Source organism: Abramis brama (genome assembly GCF_963993115.1).
Source record: "Abramis brama genome assembly, chromosome: 1".
NCBI lineage: Eukaryota > Metazoa > Chordata > Actinopteri > Cypriniformes > Leuciscidae > Abramis > Abramis brama.
Window position 1 is genome coordinate 25,758,670 of NC_139963.1, and position 17,270 is coordinate 25,775,939.

Below are 17,270 nucleotides of genomic sequence, written 5' to 3' on the forward strand. Positions count from 1 at the left end.
AAATAGTGTAGAAATGCAGCTTTACCAAAAACAAACCGCCCGTATGAGCTGTTTGTAGTGTTAACAAATAGGCATGGGTGAACTTTTCCCTCTGGTAAACCATTCGCCAGGTTAAGACTTGATGCTTCAATGGGTAGCCGAGCAGAACACCACAGAAGAGGTCAGATTTTAAGCAGGCTATGATATACAGCATGTCAGTATTTATTCAGTGAATTCAGCCACCTATAAAAAAACTAAAAAGCATAAAACATGTTCCTCTATCAATGGCCATTCTAAAGTAGCCTCTCACAAAAAACTTTTTTTTTTTGTTTGCAAACATATGAATGGCAAAAATGTAATGTTAGCACAGTAGCTTTTCCATGTGCTAATACAGAATTATATAATCACACTGCATTTACGGCTCAGGTGAAAAGGACGGGGAAATAAAAGTGGACAAGCAACAACTACAACTCCAGATTCACATTACATCACAGCTTGTCAACTATGTAGTAATATACATTTTCAGTGCACTGTGTTCAATCCACTGCCTCTAACACCTGACTGAGTTGTCAAAAATCTCTTAAAAGGTATAGTTCACCCTAAAAAGAAAATTCCATCATTTGCTCACCTTTATGTTGTTCCAACCCCATGACAACTTTAAAGCCCATTGGCTTCCATTGGATGGACAAAAAGACACTGAGACATTTCTCAAATTATATTTATTTTCCACAGTATTAAACAAGTATTCAGGTTTGGAACGACATGAGGCTTCATTTTTTTTTTGGGTGAACAATCCCTTTTAAGTTACCTAATATTACACAAGTGATGCTCATGTGTGTGACTTTGAGTGTGGGTGTGTGTGTGTTTTGGTAAGTCGTGTGTTTATGATACATGTGAATATTGGAGTGAAGGTTTACTCATGAGGTGGTGAATGAACTTTCAGATCTTTCTAAATCATGACGTCTATATGTGATGGTAGACGTTAATGATTGCTTGTGTGTCATGTCTGATGTACGCTGCCTTTCTTTTGCAGGACTAACTCTGGCAACACAAGTGATTTGTTCCCGATGTCCCCTCGTACACTCGACTCTCTCATGCACAATGAAGCCACGGAGGCCAATCCGGGACCTCTCGGTGAGTCACATGACTAATTTCAACAGCTTTCTCAATATGTGTTGCACGTTAACGCCTTGTCATAATTACCATAATTTCGAGATGACGTTCTCGGACTGGGAATTCTGCCTTTTTATGCCGACACTATCAAAGCCTAAATGAATCTACAGTGGTCACGTGGCACAAATAGGAGCTCTCTGAAAATTCCCAGCCTACAAGTTGCAATTACGTGCTTTACGAGGATGTTAGCTCATTTTACAGGTTGAGATTTTGTAATTATGGTAATTACAACATGGCGTGAATGCACCTATGCATACAGTATGAAGAAATCTTTTTTTTTTTTCTTTTTTTTTCAGACATTTTAATGTCTGATAAATAGTGTTTCTGTTTCCCCCCCAGAATCCCTCACTCTGGACATGGAGTTGAGCTCCGATCATCCCTCACCCATGAGAGAAGGGTTTGCAGCCTCAGCAATCTCAGATATGGACACCTGCCGAAATGCTTAGGTTTCCAACGTTTTAGTTTTTTTTGTTTGTTATTTACATAGGGTAAAGTAATTGTCATGTATATAATGTGCTTATGTGCTAGAGCCCTTTTCTCTCTCCGAGCCAATTCTTTTCGGTTTTTACAGGCATAGCCACAAGCGTGCAAACGCGCTCGAAAGTTAACTTTTCATCCTCATATCAACATTGATAATACTGAATTGAACTCATTCTTTTTTAAATGATTAGTGTATGTTTTTTTGTCTTTTATTACAAGAGCATGAGGCATTCAAGACCAATAACAGGAGTTTTTAGCTTTTTTTTTTTTGTCAAAGAAGGTTAATGTAAAGATTATATAAAAGTTTTTCAATATGTTTAATTGCAGACATTTGGCCATGCCTTTCACTTGTATTGCAGTGTCCACTGGTGTTAGTAAACATGAAACATATCTTGATCTGTTAGCAAAGCATAAAGCCAGTGAATTTTTCATTTTTCATGTTGATCTTTTGAAATGAGTGTGAAGGGGAGTAAACTTTACAGTAGTATTGATAAGCAGTACTTTAAAGCTGCCAAAACTCAGCATGATCTTGTACCGTGTTGAACATAAACTTCAAACTTCTGGATTAGTACAGAATTATCATTTATGGTCAGATGATAAGTTTGTGCATGCAGTTCTATATTGTCCATTTTAGCTTCTGGTTTATATAAATATACTGTATTTTACTGTTTTACTGAAAAATATTTGACTCTTTTATTGGATTTCTTCGGGAAGTGAATGGAAGAAGATAAATATATATATATATAAATATACATTACGCAGATGAGCAAATGTGATATTTCCACCATATACAGTGTCCTAGATGTGATGTTTATTGCGCTAACTTGGATAGCAAGCAAATCTTGCACTATAATTGTAACAATTAGATGGTGAATCTTATATATAGAGAGACACATTCATACATGCACATATATACAGATATTTATAATTTTGTTCAATTCACTTGATCTGCTGTGTCGTCATGTAAGGCAGCGCTTCAAACGGAAATATGATGGAAAATGATGTTTCTTCATTTTTAAACATCTGTCAGTCTAAGTTTGTTTCCCAGTCTGTGTATCTATCCTTCCTTCTACTCTCAATTTATAGTGTATATATATATATATATATATATATATATATATAGGCTATATATACACACACACACATACAGTACAGGTCAAAAGTTTGGAAACATTACTATTTTTAATGTTTTTGAAAAGTTTCTTCTGCTCATCAAGCCTGCATTTATTTGATCAAAAATACAGAAAAAAATGTAATATTGTGAAATATTATTACAACTTAAAATAATAGTTTTCTATTTGAATATACTTTAAATAATAATTTATTCCTGAATTTTCAGCATCATTACTCCAGTCTTCAGTGTCACATGTGACATCCAGTCTATCACATGATCCTTTAGAAATCATTCTAATATTCTGATTTATTATGAGTGTTGGAAACAGTTCTGCTGCCTAATATATTTGATGAATAAAAGGTTAAAAAGAACTTAATTTATTCAAAATAAAAAAATATTTTCTAATAATATAAATCTTCTTTACTATTTTTTAAAGATTTCTATTTTTTGATTTATTTCAAAAAAAAAGAAAGAAAAAAAATTACTGACCCCAAATACTGACCAGTAGTGTATATTGTTGTTACAAAAGATTTCTATATTTTTTTTTTTAAATTTGCTTCTTTTTTTCTTTTTTTTTTACTTTTTATTCATCAAAGTATCCAAAAAAAGTATCACAGGTTATGAAAAAATATTAAGCAGCAGAACTGTTTCCAACTTTGATAATGAATCATCATATTAGAATGATTTCTAAAGGATCATGTGAGACTGGAGTAATGATCCTGAAAATTCAGCTTTGCATCACAGAAATAAATGATAATTTAAAGTATAATAAATTGAAAACCAATTATTTTAAATTGTAATAATATATCACAATATTACATTTTTTCTGTATTTTTGATCAAATAAATGCAGGCTTGATGAGCAGAAGAAACTTTCAAAAACATTAAAAAATAGTAATGTTTCCAAACTTTTGACCTGTACTGTATATATATATACACTGCACTATGCATGTTCTCTTTATTGTACAATGAATTCTTGATGAGAAACAGTCATCAGCTCTTTGTGTCCTTGAGGCGGTTCTTCAGTTATCTGCTGGGATATACACTACCGATCAAAAGTTTGGGATCTGTACAATTTTTTATTATTTTTTATACATCAATACCTTTAAATTGACAGTAAAGACATTTTTAATGTTGTAATAAATGCTGTTCTTTTTTAACCTTCTATTCATCAAACAGTCCTGAAAAAGAAAACGTAGCTTGGATTCCACAAAACTATTAGCATTGATAATAATAATAAATTGAGCATCAAATCATCATATTAGAATGATTTCTGAAGGATCATGTGACACTGAAGACTGGAGTAATGATGCTGAAAATTCAGCATTAAAATAGATAACATTAAAATATAAAACAGATACAATTATATTTCACAATTTTTTGTTCAAATTAATACAGCCTTGGGGGGGACTTCTCTCAAAAACTTTTAAAAATCATACAAACCCCAAACTTTTGAACAGTAGTGTGTTCACCATACTGTATGTTCAGCTACCATAACATCTGAAAATGGAAATAGAGTCTGAACTAATAACAAAGATGACCAGAACTACAGTAAGGGAAATCAGGACTGGCTTTTACAAGGTGTCCCTGTAATAAATGCCCCTGTATGGGTGCCCTGTAGGGGCATTTTATCTCAGACCCAGTGGAACAGAATTAAGTGATCATGTTTCAGTAGATATTTAAAGGTCATTCTTCCTGAATGAATCTCATCTGCCTTTACGCAAATAGTAATTACTGAGTGTTTATCTCTCTCTCTAGCTGTCATTACCCCAGCCATTCTGCTGTAAAGGTTAAAAAGAGATAGATAGAGACCCCGCATTGGACGTTGTGCTTTGACCTTTCGTCAAGGTTCTTTAATTAGACGTCCAGCTGTTTATTAGGTTTGCAGTAATGATGTTTATACTTTCAAATAATTGCATTTTTATGGAGACCGGTGACTCAGGAGGACTGAGAATACATCGGTTTAATTTGTGTTGTCTTTATGCAAGAGGCAAAAACAGGATTTCTATTTGCATTGTTACTTTTTTCTTTGTTCCTATTCCATGATACAGCATTATGGTCTTTGTATAAGTATATGTCAGTCCTGACAAGCTCTATGTGAAGTTGTACTGATTCTGAAGTTGAATTTAAAAAAATCAGTCTATAATCTCTTTTAAAAGCAGCAAAAACATGGTCACTTTCTACAGATAAATGTTCTCACAGCTTATACAAAGGATGTGCCATTAATAACAATCCTCGCTATTTTGTTCTTTTGATTCCTATCTTTTTAAGATATTGATTCTGCTCTATTCATGTCATTTTTCATGATAGTATAAAATAATGGAGTAACTGTATAATTGTAAATGTTACGGTATTTTTTTTCTCCACAATTATTCATCATGAGCATTGTAGAAACAAATAATTTAACACTGAAAATGTTTTGCAGAAACAAATCCCTTCTGAAATAAAGCTGTTATATTGGTTACTCTGAGAAACTGATTGTTTGATTATAAAGACATGAGAATTATTTAAAGAGCAAGTTCATTGGCTTTTCATGAGCCCCTTCATATGTTATGTGGCATTAAACACAGTGCTATTGAATTATTAATAGGGGAGTGGATGTGTAAATGCATGCACCTGCTTAATATCAAGATTGAAAGAGATTGCTGCATTTGAGAATTTCAAATAATGATAAACAGATGCAAAGTATACTTTTTATTTAACATGCCTTGTATTAATATACACTCTGGAGGAAGGAGACTAAATCTCCACGGGTCCCGCACACTCAGAGAGAGAGAATATGCTGAATCTGTGTTTTCATCTTGCCAGGATGGAGTTCTGCCAGTCTAGGTTGTTTATTTGCTGCACCTGAATGGGAAACTGTGTTTGAGCCCATTGCTCTTCTTAATAGTTTTCTTGCAAAAAGAAAAGTATTTTTTACACAATAGTATTGACCAGCATTCACTCTCTCTCTCATATACTGCAGCTGATATTTGTATTGTTAAACTCAAATACTGGCATGTTTGCTATTTGATTCTCCTTACCTTGAAATGTAATTTCAAAATTCAACCATATACTATGTCGGCCAAGTCGATCAAAAATAATCAATGTTTAATCAACCTCTATGTCTGTGAATGTACGTAGTTATATAGTTTAACCAGCAGGGGGCATTAATGACCTACTGAATGCGGCTGAATTAATCACTCATTTAATTAGCGTGTGCTTGGGAGCTAATGCAACTGCACCAATTTTAATTAAAGCCCATAAAGAACGAGCCTGCAAATAGAATGGTTGGAAAAGACACTGAAAGGCGAACTGTTTTATTTGTAATACCAGCTTTTGAGTTTTTCCAAATAACCAACTACTAAAATAAAACTGATTTATTCAAATAGCATGCTCTTATGATCTCGTCTAACCCGTAAAACATGCCCGCTGCCTTTTGATCACAGTTTGTGTCCAACCTTGATCTGGGTTGACGTCCGGCTGTCCGCTCATCTCACTTGTCGACTCGGAAATATTTTTCTCCGTCTTCGAAAGTCAGAGGACAGGAGAAATAGGGGTCGCCATAAGTGGATCTTTTTCCAGATCTGGCCGTTTCCCAGAGCCACACTCTCCTGAGCCGGTTAAAAGTGCTGAGATCGCAGCTGAAGACAGTTTGTTTAGTGGAAAACGCCTACGTGCTGTACATAAACAACATACAACGCCACTGGATTTACCTCTTGCCATTATGTTGTTGTATTATATTTGCATTATAATTAGGCTATTCGCTATTGTATGGCATTTTAAACTACACGCCCACAAAACGTCCAAGTTAATAAAACGTGCTACTGAGGGAGTGAAACTCACATTATAGGAGTTTATATAATATTTATCATATATATAGGCTATATGCCTATATTTGAAGGTTAACTGTCTGTCAATAAACTCCCATGGTCGTCAGAGAATTATAAGACATTTGCACATTCATTTAATAGCCTAAATTTCCATGTTTCCATTAATTTTAATTAATTCTCATTGCCTTATATATATTTACAGGTTTTCTATGCGCGTGGGAATTAACCCACATCACTTTTAGAACAACTGTACTCGTCATCCGTATGCGCGCTTCGACAGCTCAAAGTAAACAGTTTGTTCCGCGTTAAGGTTATATTATATCAGACTCAGCCCAATACAGCTCGACTCGAGTCATGCGTAACCGCTCATGCCCAATCAGCAGTCCTCGCGCTCCACTAACCGTATTTATATTGTATAGCCCCACCCCCGTCCCGCAGCGCTCATATTAGACCTTTTGCACATCTAAAATAATAATTCGCCTGTCAGTGTTCGCACCGGCCTTATAGACGACTATAGCGAACGACTGTGCATTAACCTTACCTTACATTTCCTTGCATAAGCGACTCTCATCAGGGAAACAACACCGGAAACGGGCGGTTAGAAGTGTGAGAGAGTAGTTGCTGGGAAGTCCGACTCATTTCCGCGAATCGATTCTTTCAAACAGTTCGTTTAAAAGAACATATAAAGAGCACAGTGATTCTTTACGTCGTGACGTAATTGCACAATCACGTTGCCCCTGATGCCCCAGCTTGGCATTTTACGTGCTAAAACGTTCATATTGTAAACATCAATTGAGTTTTATAAGGGGGTTCAATGAAATCGCATGTGTCCCAGTTCAGTTTGTTTGCAGGCTTAATTCAGCTCGAAAAACTAAATAATGTAGAAACTATACATATCATTTTCATTTACATAAAAACATGCACATCTTTTGGCAAAAAAAGTTTTGCACGTTTTGATAAAACTATATTTATTAAAATGTTGCGTATGGGTGTTGATTAAAAATTTCATACAAATCATAAACATATTTCTATTAGCCTACTTTAAAATCAATTTACTTTTCGGTCCCAATGCTCTTGGTATGAGCTCACTCATGTAGGCTAATGTTGTTCATTACGAATCGGAAATGGCCGAAAGAGACGGTTCTCAGTCCAGTGATTTGTTGACTCGAGACGAGAACCGCTCGGACCCTTTCAGTCCAACACATTAAAGAATCGTTTAGAGAGATTTTGTGAAACGGTTCAGCCGATTCATTGATGCGATTCGACTCAAACGAACGACTCGTTCACGATTCGGACATCGCCAAAGAGAGCGAGAGAGCGAGAGGAGGGGTAGAAGCACATGAAAAACTGTATAACCCACTGCTGGTTGAGATAGACGGGGCAGAAAGGTTGCCTTTCTGGGTCGTTGGCGCTAACTGGAGCTTTGCTGTACTTTTATGCGAAACGACAGCGGATTTAGAAGACCTGCCGAGGTACGTTTAATGCATCTGTGCGAATTCAGTGCGTCTTAAATGTTGTTTGTCGATGTCAAATGTTGTTGTTTTAACAGCATATTTGTTTATAAACAAATGTTCACGGTTGATCCTATTGAGGCTTCAATGTGCTGCACTTTTCAAGCTGAATTAAAGCTGTTTACGTTGCTCTTGTTGATCCTGAAATATATGACATGCCTGATAGAATCTAATTTAAAAGGTTCCCGTTTAGTTCAGACAGTGCGCGTTTGACACCGGTGTTTCGCAAGCCCCTAGCTCTTGCACCCTGTTTTTTTTAATCGGATCAACAGGCTGAGAGTCCAGCCCCCCTCAGCACGCCTGTCAAGTCTGGACAGTCCAGCTCACATTTCCAGCTCCATTCCAGAGTCCAGCGAATGCGGCTCCACAATTCTGCGCGTTCGACCAATTCGCATGTGAAGAGAATTCTGACATTTATTAAGCGCTCAGAGGAACGCAAGCGCACGCTCCGGGAGAAAGTTTTCATCAGGCTGTTGAATTTACCGTTATGAGGGGAGAACTTGAGTGCTGGTCTGTTGCAATACTTCTTTTGGTTGAAGAGCAAATTGGGTTTCTGTGGGTGAAAGTTAATTACGTTACGAAGAGTTAATGATTAAAACGCTGAGACAGGTCTGTCGCCATGCATGATAGCCTACATTGTGGTTGTGACTGGAGATTTCAATAAAGCAAGCAGGGTTGTGTTATTAAAGCCATACCTCTTGCCGAATTGTGAACTGTCCTTTCGCTTTGAGGTGTCACATTCATTTGGCATTGAGACAGGCAAGTCGATTACAAGAAAGTCGTGCGTATGTACTCACATTTATATGAGTTTTAACCGTTATGTGAAGGGCATTGGGTGTTTTTTAATCATAGCGCAGTTTGTTAACATGCAAATCTGAGTTTATTAGTTCCTGACACACGACAGTTACCCTTGTGACAAAGTTGAAGCCATGCTCTTTGTTTTCCCCTTTGATATGATCTTCCACAGTAGATTTTTTTTTTATCTCCCATCATGCAATTTGTTTAGTTTCCGTTCAGCAGTGAAAGTGTGTGTGTGCGTGCGTGCGCTTTTGTACATTCACGCCGGCTGTAGGCTATGTACCTTACACATGTGCGTTGAATGTATTTTTGTTAATGTTTGTGAACACATTGCGTTTTAGTATGCTCTTAAAGTGTAAAGAACACTTTATTTTCGATAGTTATGCATCTGTCAATTAGCTTTATTATATAGCTACTAGTGCATAAACCCTGTAGCGTATATAGTTTTTATTCAACGGCAAAAATCTTGATGTATTGTGGAAAAAAAAATTGTGTGAATGTGTGGCAGGATTATTGAGAACTAAATCTTAAAGTCAAGCTTAATTTAAGAGCATGCTGAAAATGACCATAGTATTCACTACTGTAAATGTAAAAATGGCTAATCAACCATTATTTTAATATTGCAGTATTTATTATAAATGATTTATCCATGCACATCAGTAAAAAAAAAATTAATAACAAATGAATGTGCCCATGTCATTTTTAATCAAAATAACCTCCCCTCCACAGGAACGGATTATGACTTGCAAAGGCCCCAGGGCCAATTATCTCCAAGAGCACCTCCCTCACAGACCCCCATTTTTTCAGTTCTTTCCCTTTAACTGTAATAGAGAGTGAACATTATGATGATCATGAATGAATGATATTCAAACTGTTCTCACTCTGAGGTGTCAAATCCAGCCACAGATTCATAATGAATTTAAAATATTTGTAAATATTTGTTATATCTCTAATGTTGCTTTGGCAAAATATCTGTCAAATGAACTAAAATAGATGGTTTAGTGCTAAAAGGCTGTGATTTAATTAAATTAGTTTTTATTTGAACTACTTTTTGAGCTTTCCTTTCTTTGTGTGAAAGGTATTGGAAAAAGTACTATTTATTATAACTGCCCATCTTCCTTGAAGTTATAATACATGCCTGAAAGAGAGAAAGAAAGAAAGAAAGAAAGAAAGAAAGAAAGAAAGAAAGAAAGAAAAGAAAAGAAAAGAAAAGAAAGACCAATGTGCCCACCACCCCGTCATTATTATTATTTTTCCTGCCGTGATGTTTGTTGGCGTTTGTTGACCCTAAACGGCTTAGCTCCAGTCTATTTAACGGATCTTCTATCGTCCTATAATCCATCGCGCTCTTTAAGATCACTAAATTCGAGGCTTTTGGTCATACCTAGGATATCCAGATCCACCAAAGGAGGGAGAGCATTTTCACATTTAGCTCCAAAACTCTGGAATAGCCTTCCTGATACTGTTCGTTGCTCAGACTCGCTCTCCCAGTTTAAAACTAGATTAAAGACGCATCTCTTTCAGCCAGGCATTCATATAATATTTGTAATCTTACAGTTCAAACTACAATCCGGCCTCTAGTTCATAAACGCCAGAGGAGAACTGGCCCCCGACTGAGCCTGGGTTCTCCCAAGGTTTTTTTTTTTCAGTTTCAGGTCACCATTAGCCTAGGTCACCTGATGGAGTTTTTTCGGTTCCTTGCCACTGTTGCCTTTGGCTTGCTCAGTTGGGGATATTTTGGGAATATTTAATTTAATTTTATCAATCAATAAATTCCACTAGAAACAAACCTTGTTGTATTATTTTAATTTAATACTGTGAAGCTGCTTTGATACAATCTGTATTGTGAAAAGCGCTATACAAATATACTTGACTTGACTTGACTATATATCACGTCTTGTTTTGGTTCATGTTTCATGTCAGTCATGTTTCATGTCTTGTCATGTGATTCCCTGTTTTAGTCATGTGATCCTGCCATGTGTTCCCCATGTGATTGTGTCATGTTGTCATTCAACTAATATTCAAGCATAATTAAACATTTGTTTTCATTGTTGATGGGTTTTCTGTAAGAAATTAGATTGTGCTGCCTTAAAGCCCTGGGCCCCCCGGACTCCTGGTAACCAAGGGCCCATGGGCACTGGCCCCATTGGCCAGGTCCGCAATTCATCCCTGCCCCTCCCAATGACATCTTGTAATGACATCTCTTCTCTTCTCTGATGTTGATGTGATCACTCACACGGAATCACAGCAATAGCAAATGACAATTTATTTTGATTTTGAACTTTTTCATTATGATTATTTAACATTATGATCAAATTCAACTGTCCACAATGTGATTGAAAAGTGTTCTTTAATTGCTCTAATTGTGGCCTTTATTTAGTATCTTGCCAACAGGTTATTTATTGCGCAGTCAGATTATTGGTAAGATGTACCTAGTTTAGCAAATGATTGATGACGACTCATCAAATAGCCACAGTAACAAGTCAGTTTGATTTTTTTTTATTTTGTGCATTCCAGGAATCGCTCTGACTTTCAAATCAATATTTTATTGCTAAACTGACAAACATACATTAACATTGTCTTCTGTTGTTGTTATGCAATGTGAACAATGAAGATGTTTGTTGTTAAATGATTTAATGCAAGTATGATTAGTAATTACCAATGCCATTAACCAGATAGGCTATCTTTTAGATATGAATCATTATATGAAGACCGGGAAGGACGAAAAGGGAAAATATTTGATGCATGATTTATCATTCCTGAGTGTATATTAATAAATGACAAGAAACAGTCTTTCTGCTCAGTCACAGTTTGTTGCAATAAAGCACTCCCTTCTGGAAATGGATAATACATTACTGATCGTGTCACGTTTGGTAAAAATGTCACTAGTTTTACGGCACAACAGACTGTGATTTCATAAATTGATTAGATTAGATTTTTAGTCTAGTTTATTATTTCATAAATCTGAAGTGTGCCTTTGTTTTACATTGAGTCACATGTTCTGTCTCAGCTCAACTGGAGGAGGATTATGAAGTTTGTGCATTTCAAGCTGGAGAAATATGGCTCTTGATGAGCACTTAAGAGCCGCTTAAGTTGAGTGTTTATGTACTTGACCAGTGCAGTCATTCATTGATCTTGCGTTGTACTAGCTGTACTTAAAGATGCGTTTTCAGTTGGCAGTAATTTAGCACTGGAGGTGATTACTTGAGACCACACAAGCTTTGAAACAGCTGTCATGACAACAAAGAGTAAACAAACAAATTGTTGGGTGTCTGCAACAAAAAAATCTGTATATGGTTAAGGCTGAACCATTTGGTTTCTTGTCAGTAAGGTACACAAAGGGTACAAATTAATTATTTAAAGGTTGATTGTATTATTTAAATGTATTGCCTTAATTGTTTCTACTTGCTAATTCTCACACTTACATTTACATACTGCATAATTATCTCGATCGTGCTAGAAAATTTCCTTTGGCCGTTAGTGTTTGTTTTGCTTTTTGTCCACTTGTGGAAAAAAGGGGCAGATCTCTTTCTCTCTCTCTTAGCTAAGTTTGTTCAAGCTCTCTTCGTTTGCGTCTCTTCCCACCACTGGAAGTGAATGTGAAATGCATGTTTAGCGAAATTGTTTGGCCAACCTTGACTATGAGAAATCAGGAATGTAGAGGATCTGGTGTGGGATTAGAGGTGAAACTCTGGTGAACCCCAGGTCTGTTGAAATATTATATTTCATAAATAATTGAACTTGAGGTGCATTTGGACATTTAACCTTGTTGACACAGTGCGTTTGTTGACCACAACCTAGTTTGACCTGTGCTGCCAAAGTTTGTGCGGTTGATGCCCTCTTGTCTGAGTCGACACACAGCATTTGAGAGAGTTGACTGGGATGTGACTGCTGTACAGGGAATAAGGTCAACGTGTTGACCAGCACAGAAAAGGAAAAGATAGAAAGGCAAAGGGAGGTGACAGAACGTCTGTAAACCAAAGTAGAGGGCAGAGTTGTGTTTTTTTATTTGGTTACACATATATTTGTGCATTTTCTTGGAAATATCTTCTTTAACGAGCACCTGGAAATGTGAGAGCGAATCAAAGTTCTGTGCAGCAAGATCAGCACATTTGTCTTGTTTAATGGTTAGGATCTTTTTAACCAACATCAGTGGTCATGTACTTATGTTGTGATACATGAAGAAAGTTAAGCTTATTGTATTGATAATGAAATTCATAAAGCCAACCATATGCTTCATTACAGCTTTTCCATAGAAATTACAATCACGTCCTGTCTGCTTTAAATAAACCTACAGGAGATATCACTGCCAAATGAGCGAAAGGACACTACTCTAGATTTCCTTGATACAAGGCCAATTAGTCCTGGCCTGAGTCTAGAGTCTGTAATATTCCAGCTTTCGGGATGACCGTTGTTGCGAAGCCTGTGTGCCTATTGATTGTCTGTTGTGGGATTTACAATAACCAGAATCAAACGATGTTTGAAAGACTCTTATGAGCTGGCTCATTTCAGTGACTCAAACAGTGTAGTTAATGATTGTCTGTTTATTTGACTGTCTAGCTAAATATTATACATGTTTTGTCAGTAGTATTTTATAAGAATTAAAGTGCCCCTATTATGCTATTTTAAAGTTTCCTAATGTTGTTTTGGAGTCTCCTACAACAGGTTTACATGCATCAAAGGTCAAAAAACGGTTTAATTTCCTCATAATATACATTTGCACATCACCACATTTTCAATGATTCTCAAACGACTCGTCAGATGAATCAATCTCTCTAAATCCCTCCTTTCCGCGATATGCTCTGCTCATTGTATACTACTGCTACACAGTAATGAACAATGACGTCGATTTTACCATATCAATGCGAGCGCAAGTCCAATGATGAAACACTGGAAGAACTAGTTATTTAAACCGAACCTCCATCGCAAGGACGACTCGAGCAGGACGTTTCTCAGTGAAACACTACTCAGTTTGAGGTACATTATGAGATATTGCAACTGTAATTCCTCACCATCAACATTAACAAGTGCATGTCCATCAACAAACCGACTATTTTACTTGTAATTTATTTACCGAGTATCTTTCTAATATATTGCGGTGAACACTTGGAAACTGTATCAATAACAGTGCATGTATGCAATGTATACATTAGCCGAGCTCTAGCTTGAATGACTGATGTAACATAAGCATTGGTAAAACAAATATTGCTCCATGCTTAATCTTTCCTCATTAATTAATAGACACAGTTTTAGGTAATAGTGGCCCATAAACTGATTAGCAGAAGTACACTGTAAAAAATGATTTTTTGGTGAAGTAAATACTACTGAAAAAAAACAATGTAATTTACATGAAAAAGTTAGTTCAGGCAAGAATTAAAAAAACTTAGTATATTCCATATCAGTACTTAATTCAAGCGAGTAGAAATGAAAGCGTAAATATTAACTCAATAAAATTAAGTAAAAATTACTCAACTTTTCTGATACTGGGGTTCCCATCATGCACTGGACCTTGAATAATTAATGAGGTTCATTTTTCACTGGTTTCCAGCTGTATTTACACTGTTTTATCATTGCTTTTGTTGTCAGGATTAGTAACTTGCCATTTTGTGACATTTCGAGTAAATTTTCTGCTTAAAATGACACATTCAAACACAAAAATGATCCATCAAATGTTACCGTCATTGTGTATTGTCTACCAAGTATTGAGGTCTTTGCATTCACATGAGGCTTAACATCTGACATACTGTAGTATAAATTACTTAGATAATCTAAGTAAAGCACATACTATAAATGACTGGTATAATTCAATATTATTGTTTGAATGAAATGTAATGCAAAGGAAATTTCAACTAAATTGATATTAATCAACCTTTTACTAGCCAAGTTAAAATGACTTATTTTCTTTGTTACTTTCACTTAACTAGGTTAAGTAAAGTTTACTTAATTCCATATTCCAAGTAAATTTAACTTAAAGATTTCTAATTAAAGCTACTGATAAATATGTTTAGGTTTTTACTTGGCAAACTTTGTAAATTTACTAGCATTTTCTGAGTGAAAAAACTTAGCAAGCTTTTTTCAAGTAAATCCTACTCCAAATTTTTTTCAGTGTATTTCAGTAAGACAGTAATAATGTGAGTTAGCCGGTTAGCAGGAGAACTACACAATATAAAACTCAAAACTAAGTATTTTTAACACCATCTTTCAAGAGAAAGTGGTTTGCGAATCCTGCATTGAACTCCGAGATTTGAGAAGCAGTCATCAGTGAAATAAAGGGAACACAGCAAAAGTTTAGGATTATACTGCTGTGTTATCATGGCTTTACCTTCACATTGCAGAGCACAGCATCTTCTCGACATGATGCTATCCAGTATCCACGAATCAGCTGCCGGTTTGAGGTTCAAGTTTTCCCTGGTGTCTGCGCGCAATAAGTGGGCGGGCAATATGCTAATGTTTCGTCTTGATGTCACAACGAAACGGCTATGACTCGTTTGAAAAACGATTAATTTAATTGACTCGGAGACAGAGTCGACTCTTACTTTTGAAAGACTTTATATACGGTGCACTTTCAAATTTAAAACTTTGCTGGATGTTTTCATTCACTTAGAGCTATATTACACACTACATGAAAGGTAATTTTCAAAAATCCATAATAGGGGCACTTTAATGGGTGAAAAACACTACCATTCAAAAATTTGGAATAATTTTTTTTATCCATTTAAAAGAAGTCTCACCAAGGATGCATTTATATGATCAAAAACAGTAATAGTGTGAAAATATTATTACATTTTAACTTTTCTATTGAATATATTTTACAATGTAATTTATTCCTGTGATCAAATCATTGCTCCAGTCTTCAGTGTCACATGATCCTTCAGAAATCATTCTAATATGTTGATTTGTTGCTCAAGAAACATTTCATATTATTGTCAATGTTACTATTCTTATTATAACAATATTATTGTCAAACTCAGATCATTTTTTTTCCAGGATTATTTGATGAATAGAAAGTTCAAAATCATTAATTAGAAAAAATTATAATCCTCTGTAGTGTTATAAATGTATTAACTGTCACTTTTGATCAATTTAATGCATCCTTGCTGATTAAAAGTATTAATTTCTTTCCAAAAAAAAAAAAAAATCTTACTGACCCCAAAGTTTTGAACGATGGTGTATGTTACCACATTTTTGCTTGTCTAGTATTGTTGTTTAGTAATTAGTCATGAATTAGTTAGAATTCAAATTTGGAGAAGAGTCATTGTATCCTGTAGCATTAAGATTCAGAGGGCCTGGCCAAACACATTATTTAGATGTTTGTGCCCACATCCTATGTGGTGTGTATGTTCGCAGAGCACTTTTGTTGTTTTAAACACTACATGAATCAAGTCAGAGAGTTTGAGGAAACGAAAGTAAGGGAAGTTTAGTGAGTGATGGAGCGGTTATCTCAATCCTTGTCCATTCAAGAACTAGTGCTGGTTTTGTGCAGTTGCACTCAGCAGCTTTACAAGAAACTTTGTGTTATATATTAAATGAATTCAAAGTGCACCAACTAGACTGTAAGCTCTTGAAATCTCTGAGAAGTTAAACAGAATATTTACCATTGAGCAACATCAGACCATTGCAAGAGTGTGTTCTACTTTTTAGTTTCCTCTAAATCTATATTTAACTAGCTCTTTCATGCGCTTTCGCTTTCTGTTTGCGCTCTCTCTGCGCTTCTTTGCTGGTGTCTTCCTCTACTTTCTTTACACATTATCTGTTTGTTTTGAGTTTTTCACAATCTGCTAACTGACCTTGACTGCCATCTACCCATCCAGCGCTCATCTCGCTCTGTGCCAGGCTTGGGTTGACAGAAAGATAACAGAGCATCAGATGAGAAAGAGAGAGACTGCTGCGGTTAATGTACGCCTGTTAGCAGTCACTCCCAATGAACGGGTTCTTTTTGTAAAAGAGAAAAGTCTTTGATCTTTAGTTCTGATGCTCATGCCTCTTTAGTCAGCCCTATACCCACTGCATCTCTCATCAGTTCAGTGTCCTATAAGTAGCCACAGCGTATTGGAAGTAAATGTATAGTAAAAGTAAAAAAAGAAATTGGTTATGTTCAGTGGTTTACACAGTGATGCCATATAAGAACCATTTTTGGTTCCCCATAGAACCTGAACAGTTCTTAATATAACCTTTTTTTCTTAGTTGGAAGAACATTTTAAAAATCTAAGAACATTTTTCCACAATAAAGAACCTTTTGTGGAATGAAAATGTTCCATGGATCATGTTAAAGGTTCTTCTTGGAACCATAGATGCCAATGAAGAACCTTTATTTTTAAGAGTGTATGTTGTTATTATGTCAACTATTTAAATGATTGAGTAGTCAGAGAGCAAGACAATCACCTATTAAATGTGTTTGAGGAAG

The 17,270-nt window shown here is 35.7% G+C and overlaps 2 protein-coding genes across 5 annotated transcripts in view; both read left to right on the forward strand.

Moving 5' to 3' along the window:
* Window positions 1–2,313, forward strand: part of stat3 (signal transducer and activator of transcription 3 (acute-phase response factor)) — a 32,367-nt gene extending 30,054 nt beyond the window's left edge. For all 4 annotated transcript variants that reach the window (XM_084134082.1, XM_084134084.1, XM_084134081.1 and 1 more), the window contains 2 exons: window positions 1,013–1,113; window positions 1,492–2,313. In XM_084134082.1, the coding sequence (XP_083990208.1) occupies window positions 1,013–1,113; window positions 1,492–1,598 (208 nt within the window). In that variant the 3' untranslated portion in view covers window positions 1,599–2,313. The remainder of the gene's footprint in view (window positions 1–1,012; window positions 1,114–1,491) is intronic.
* A 5,572-nt stretch (window positions 2,314–7,885) lies between these two features.
* The window catches only part of stat5a (signal transducer and activator of transcription 5a), an 85,443-nt gene continuing 76,058 nt past the window's right edge, over window positions 7,886–17,270 (forward strand). The window contains exon 1 of the mRNA XM_084135709.1: window positions 7,886–8,029. The gene's annotated coding sequence lies outside the window, so the exon portion shown is untranslated. The remainder of the gene's footprint in view (window positions 8,030–17,270) is intronic.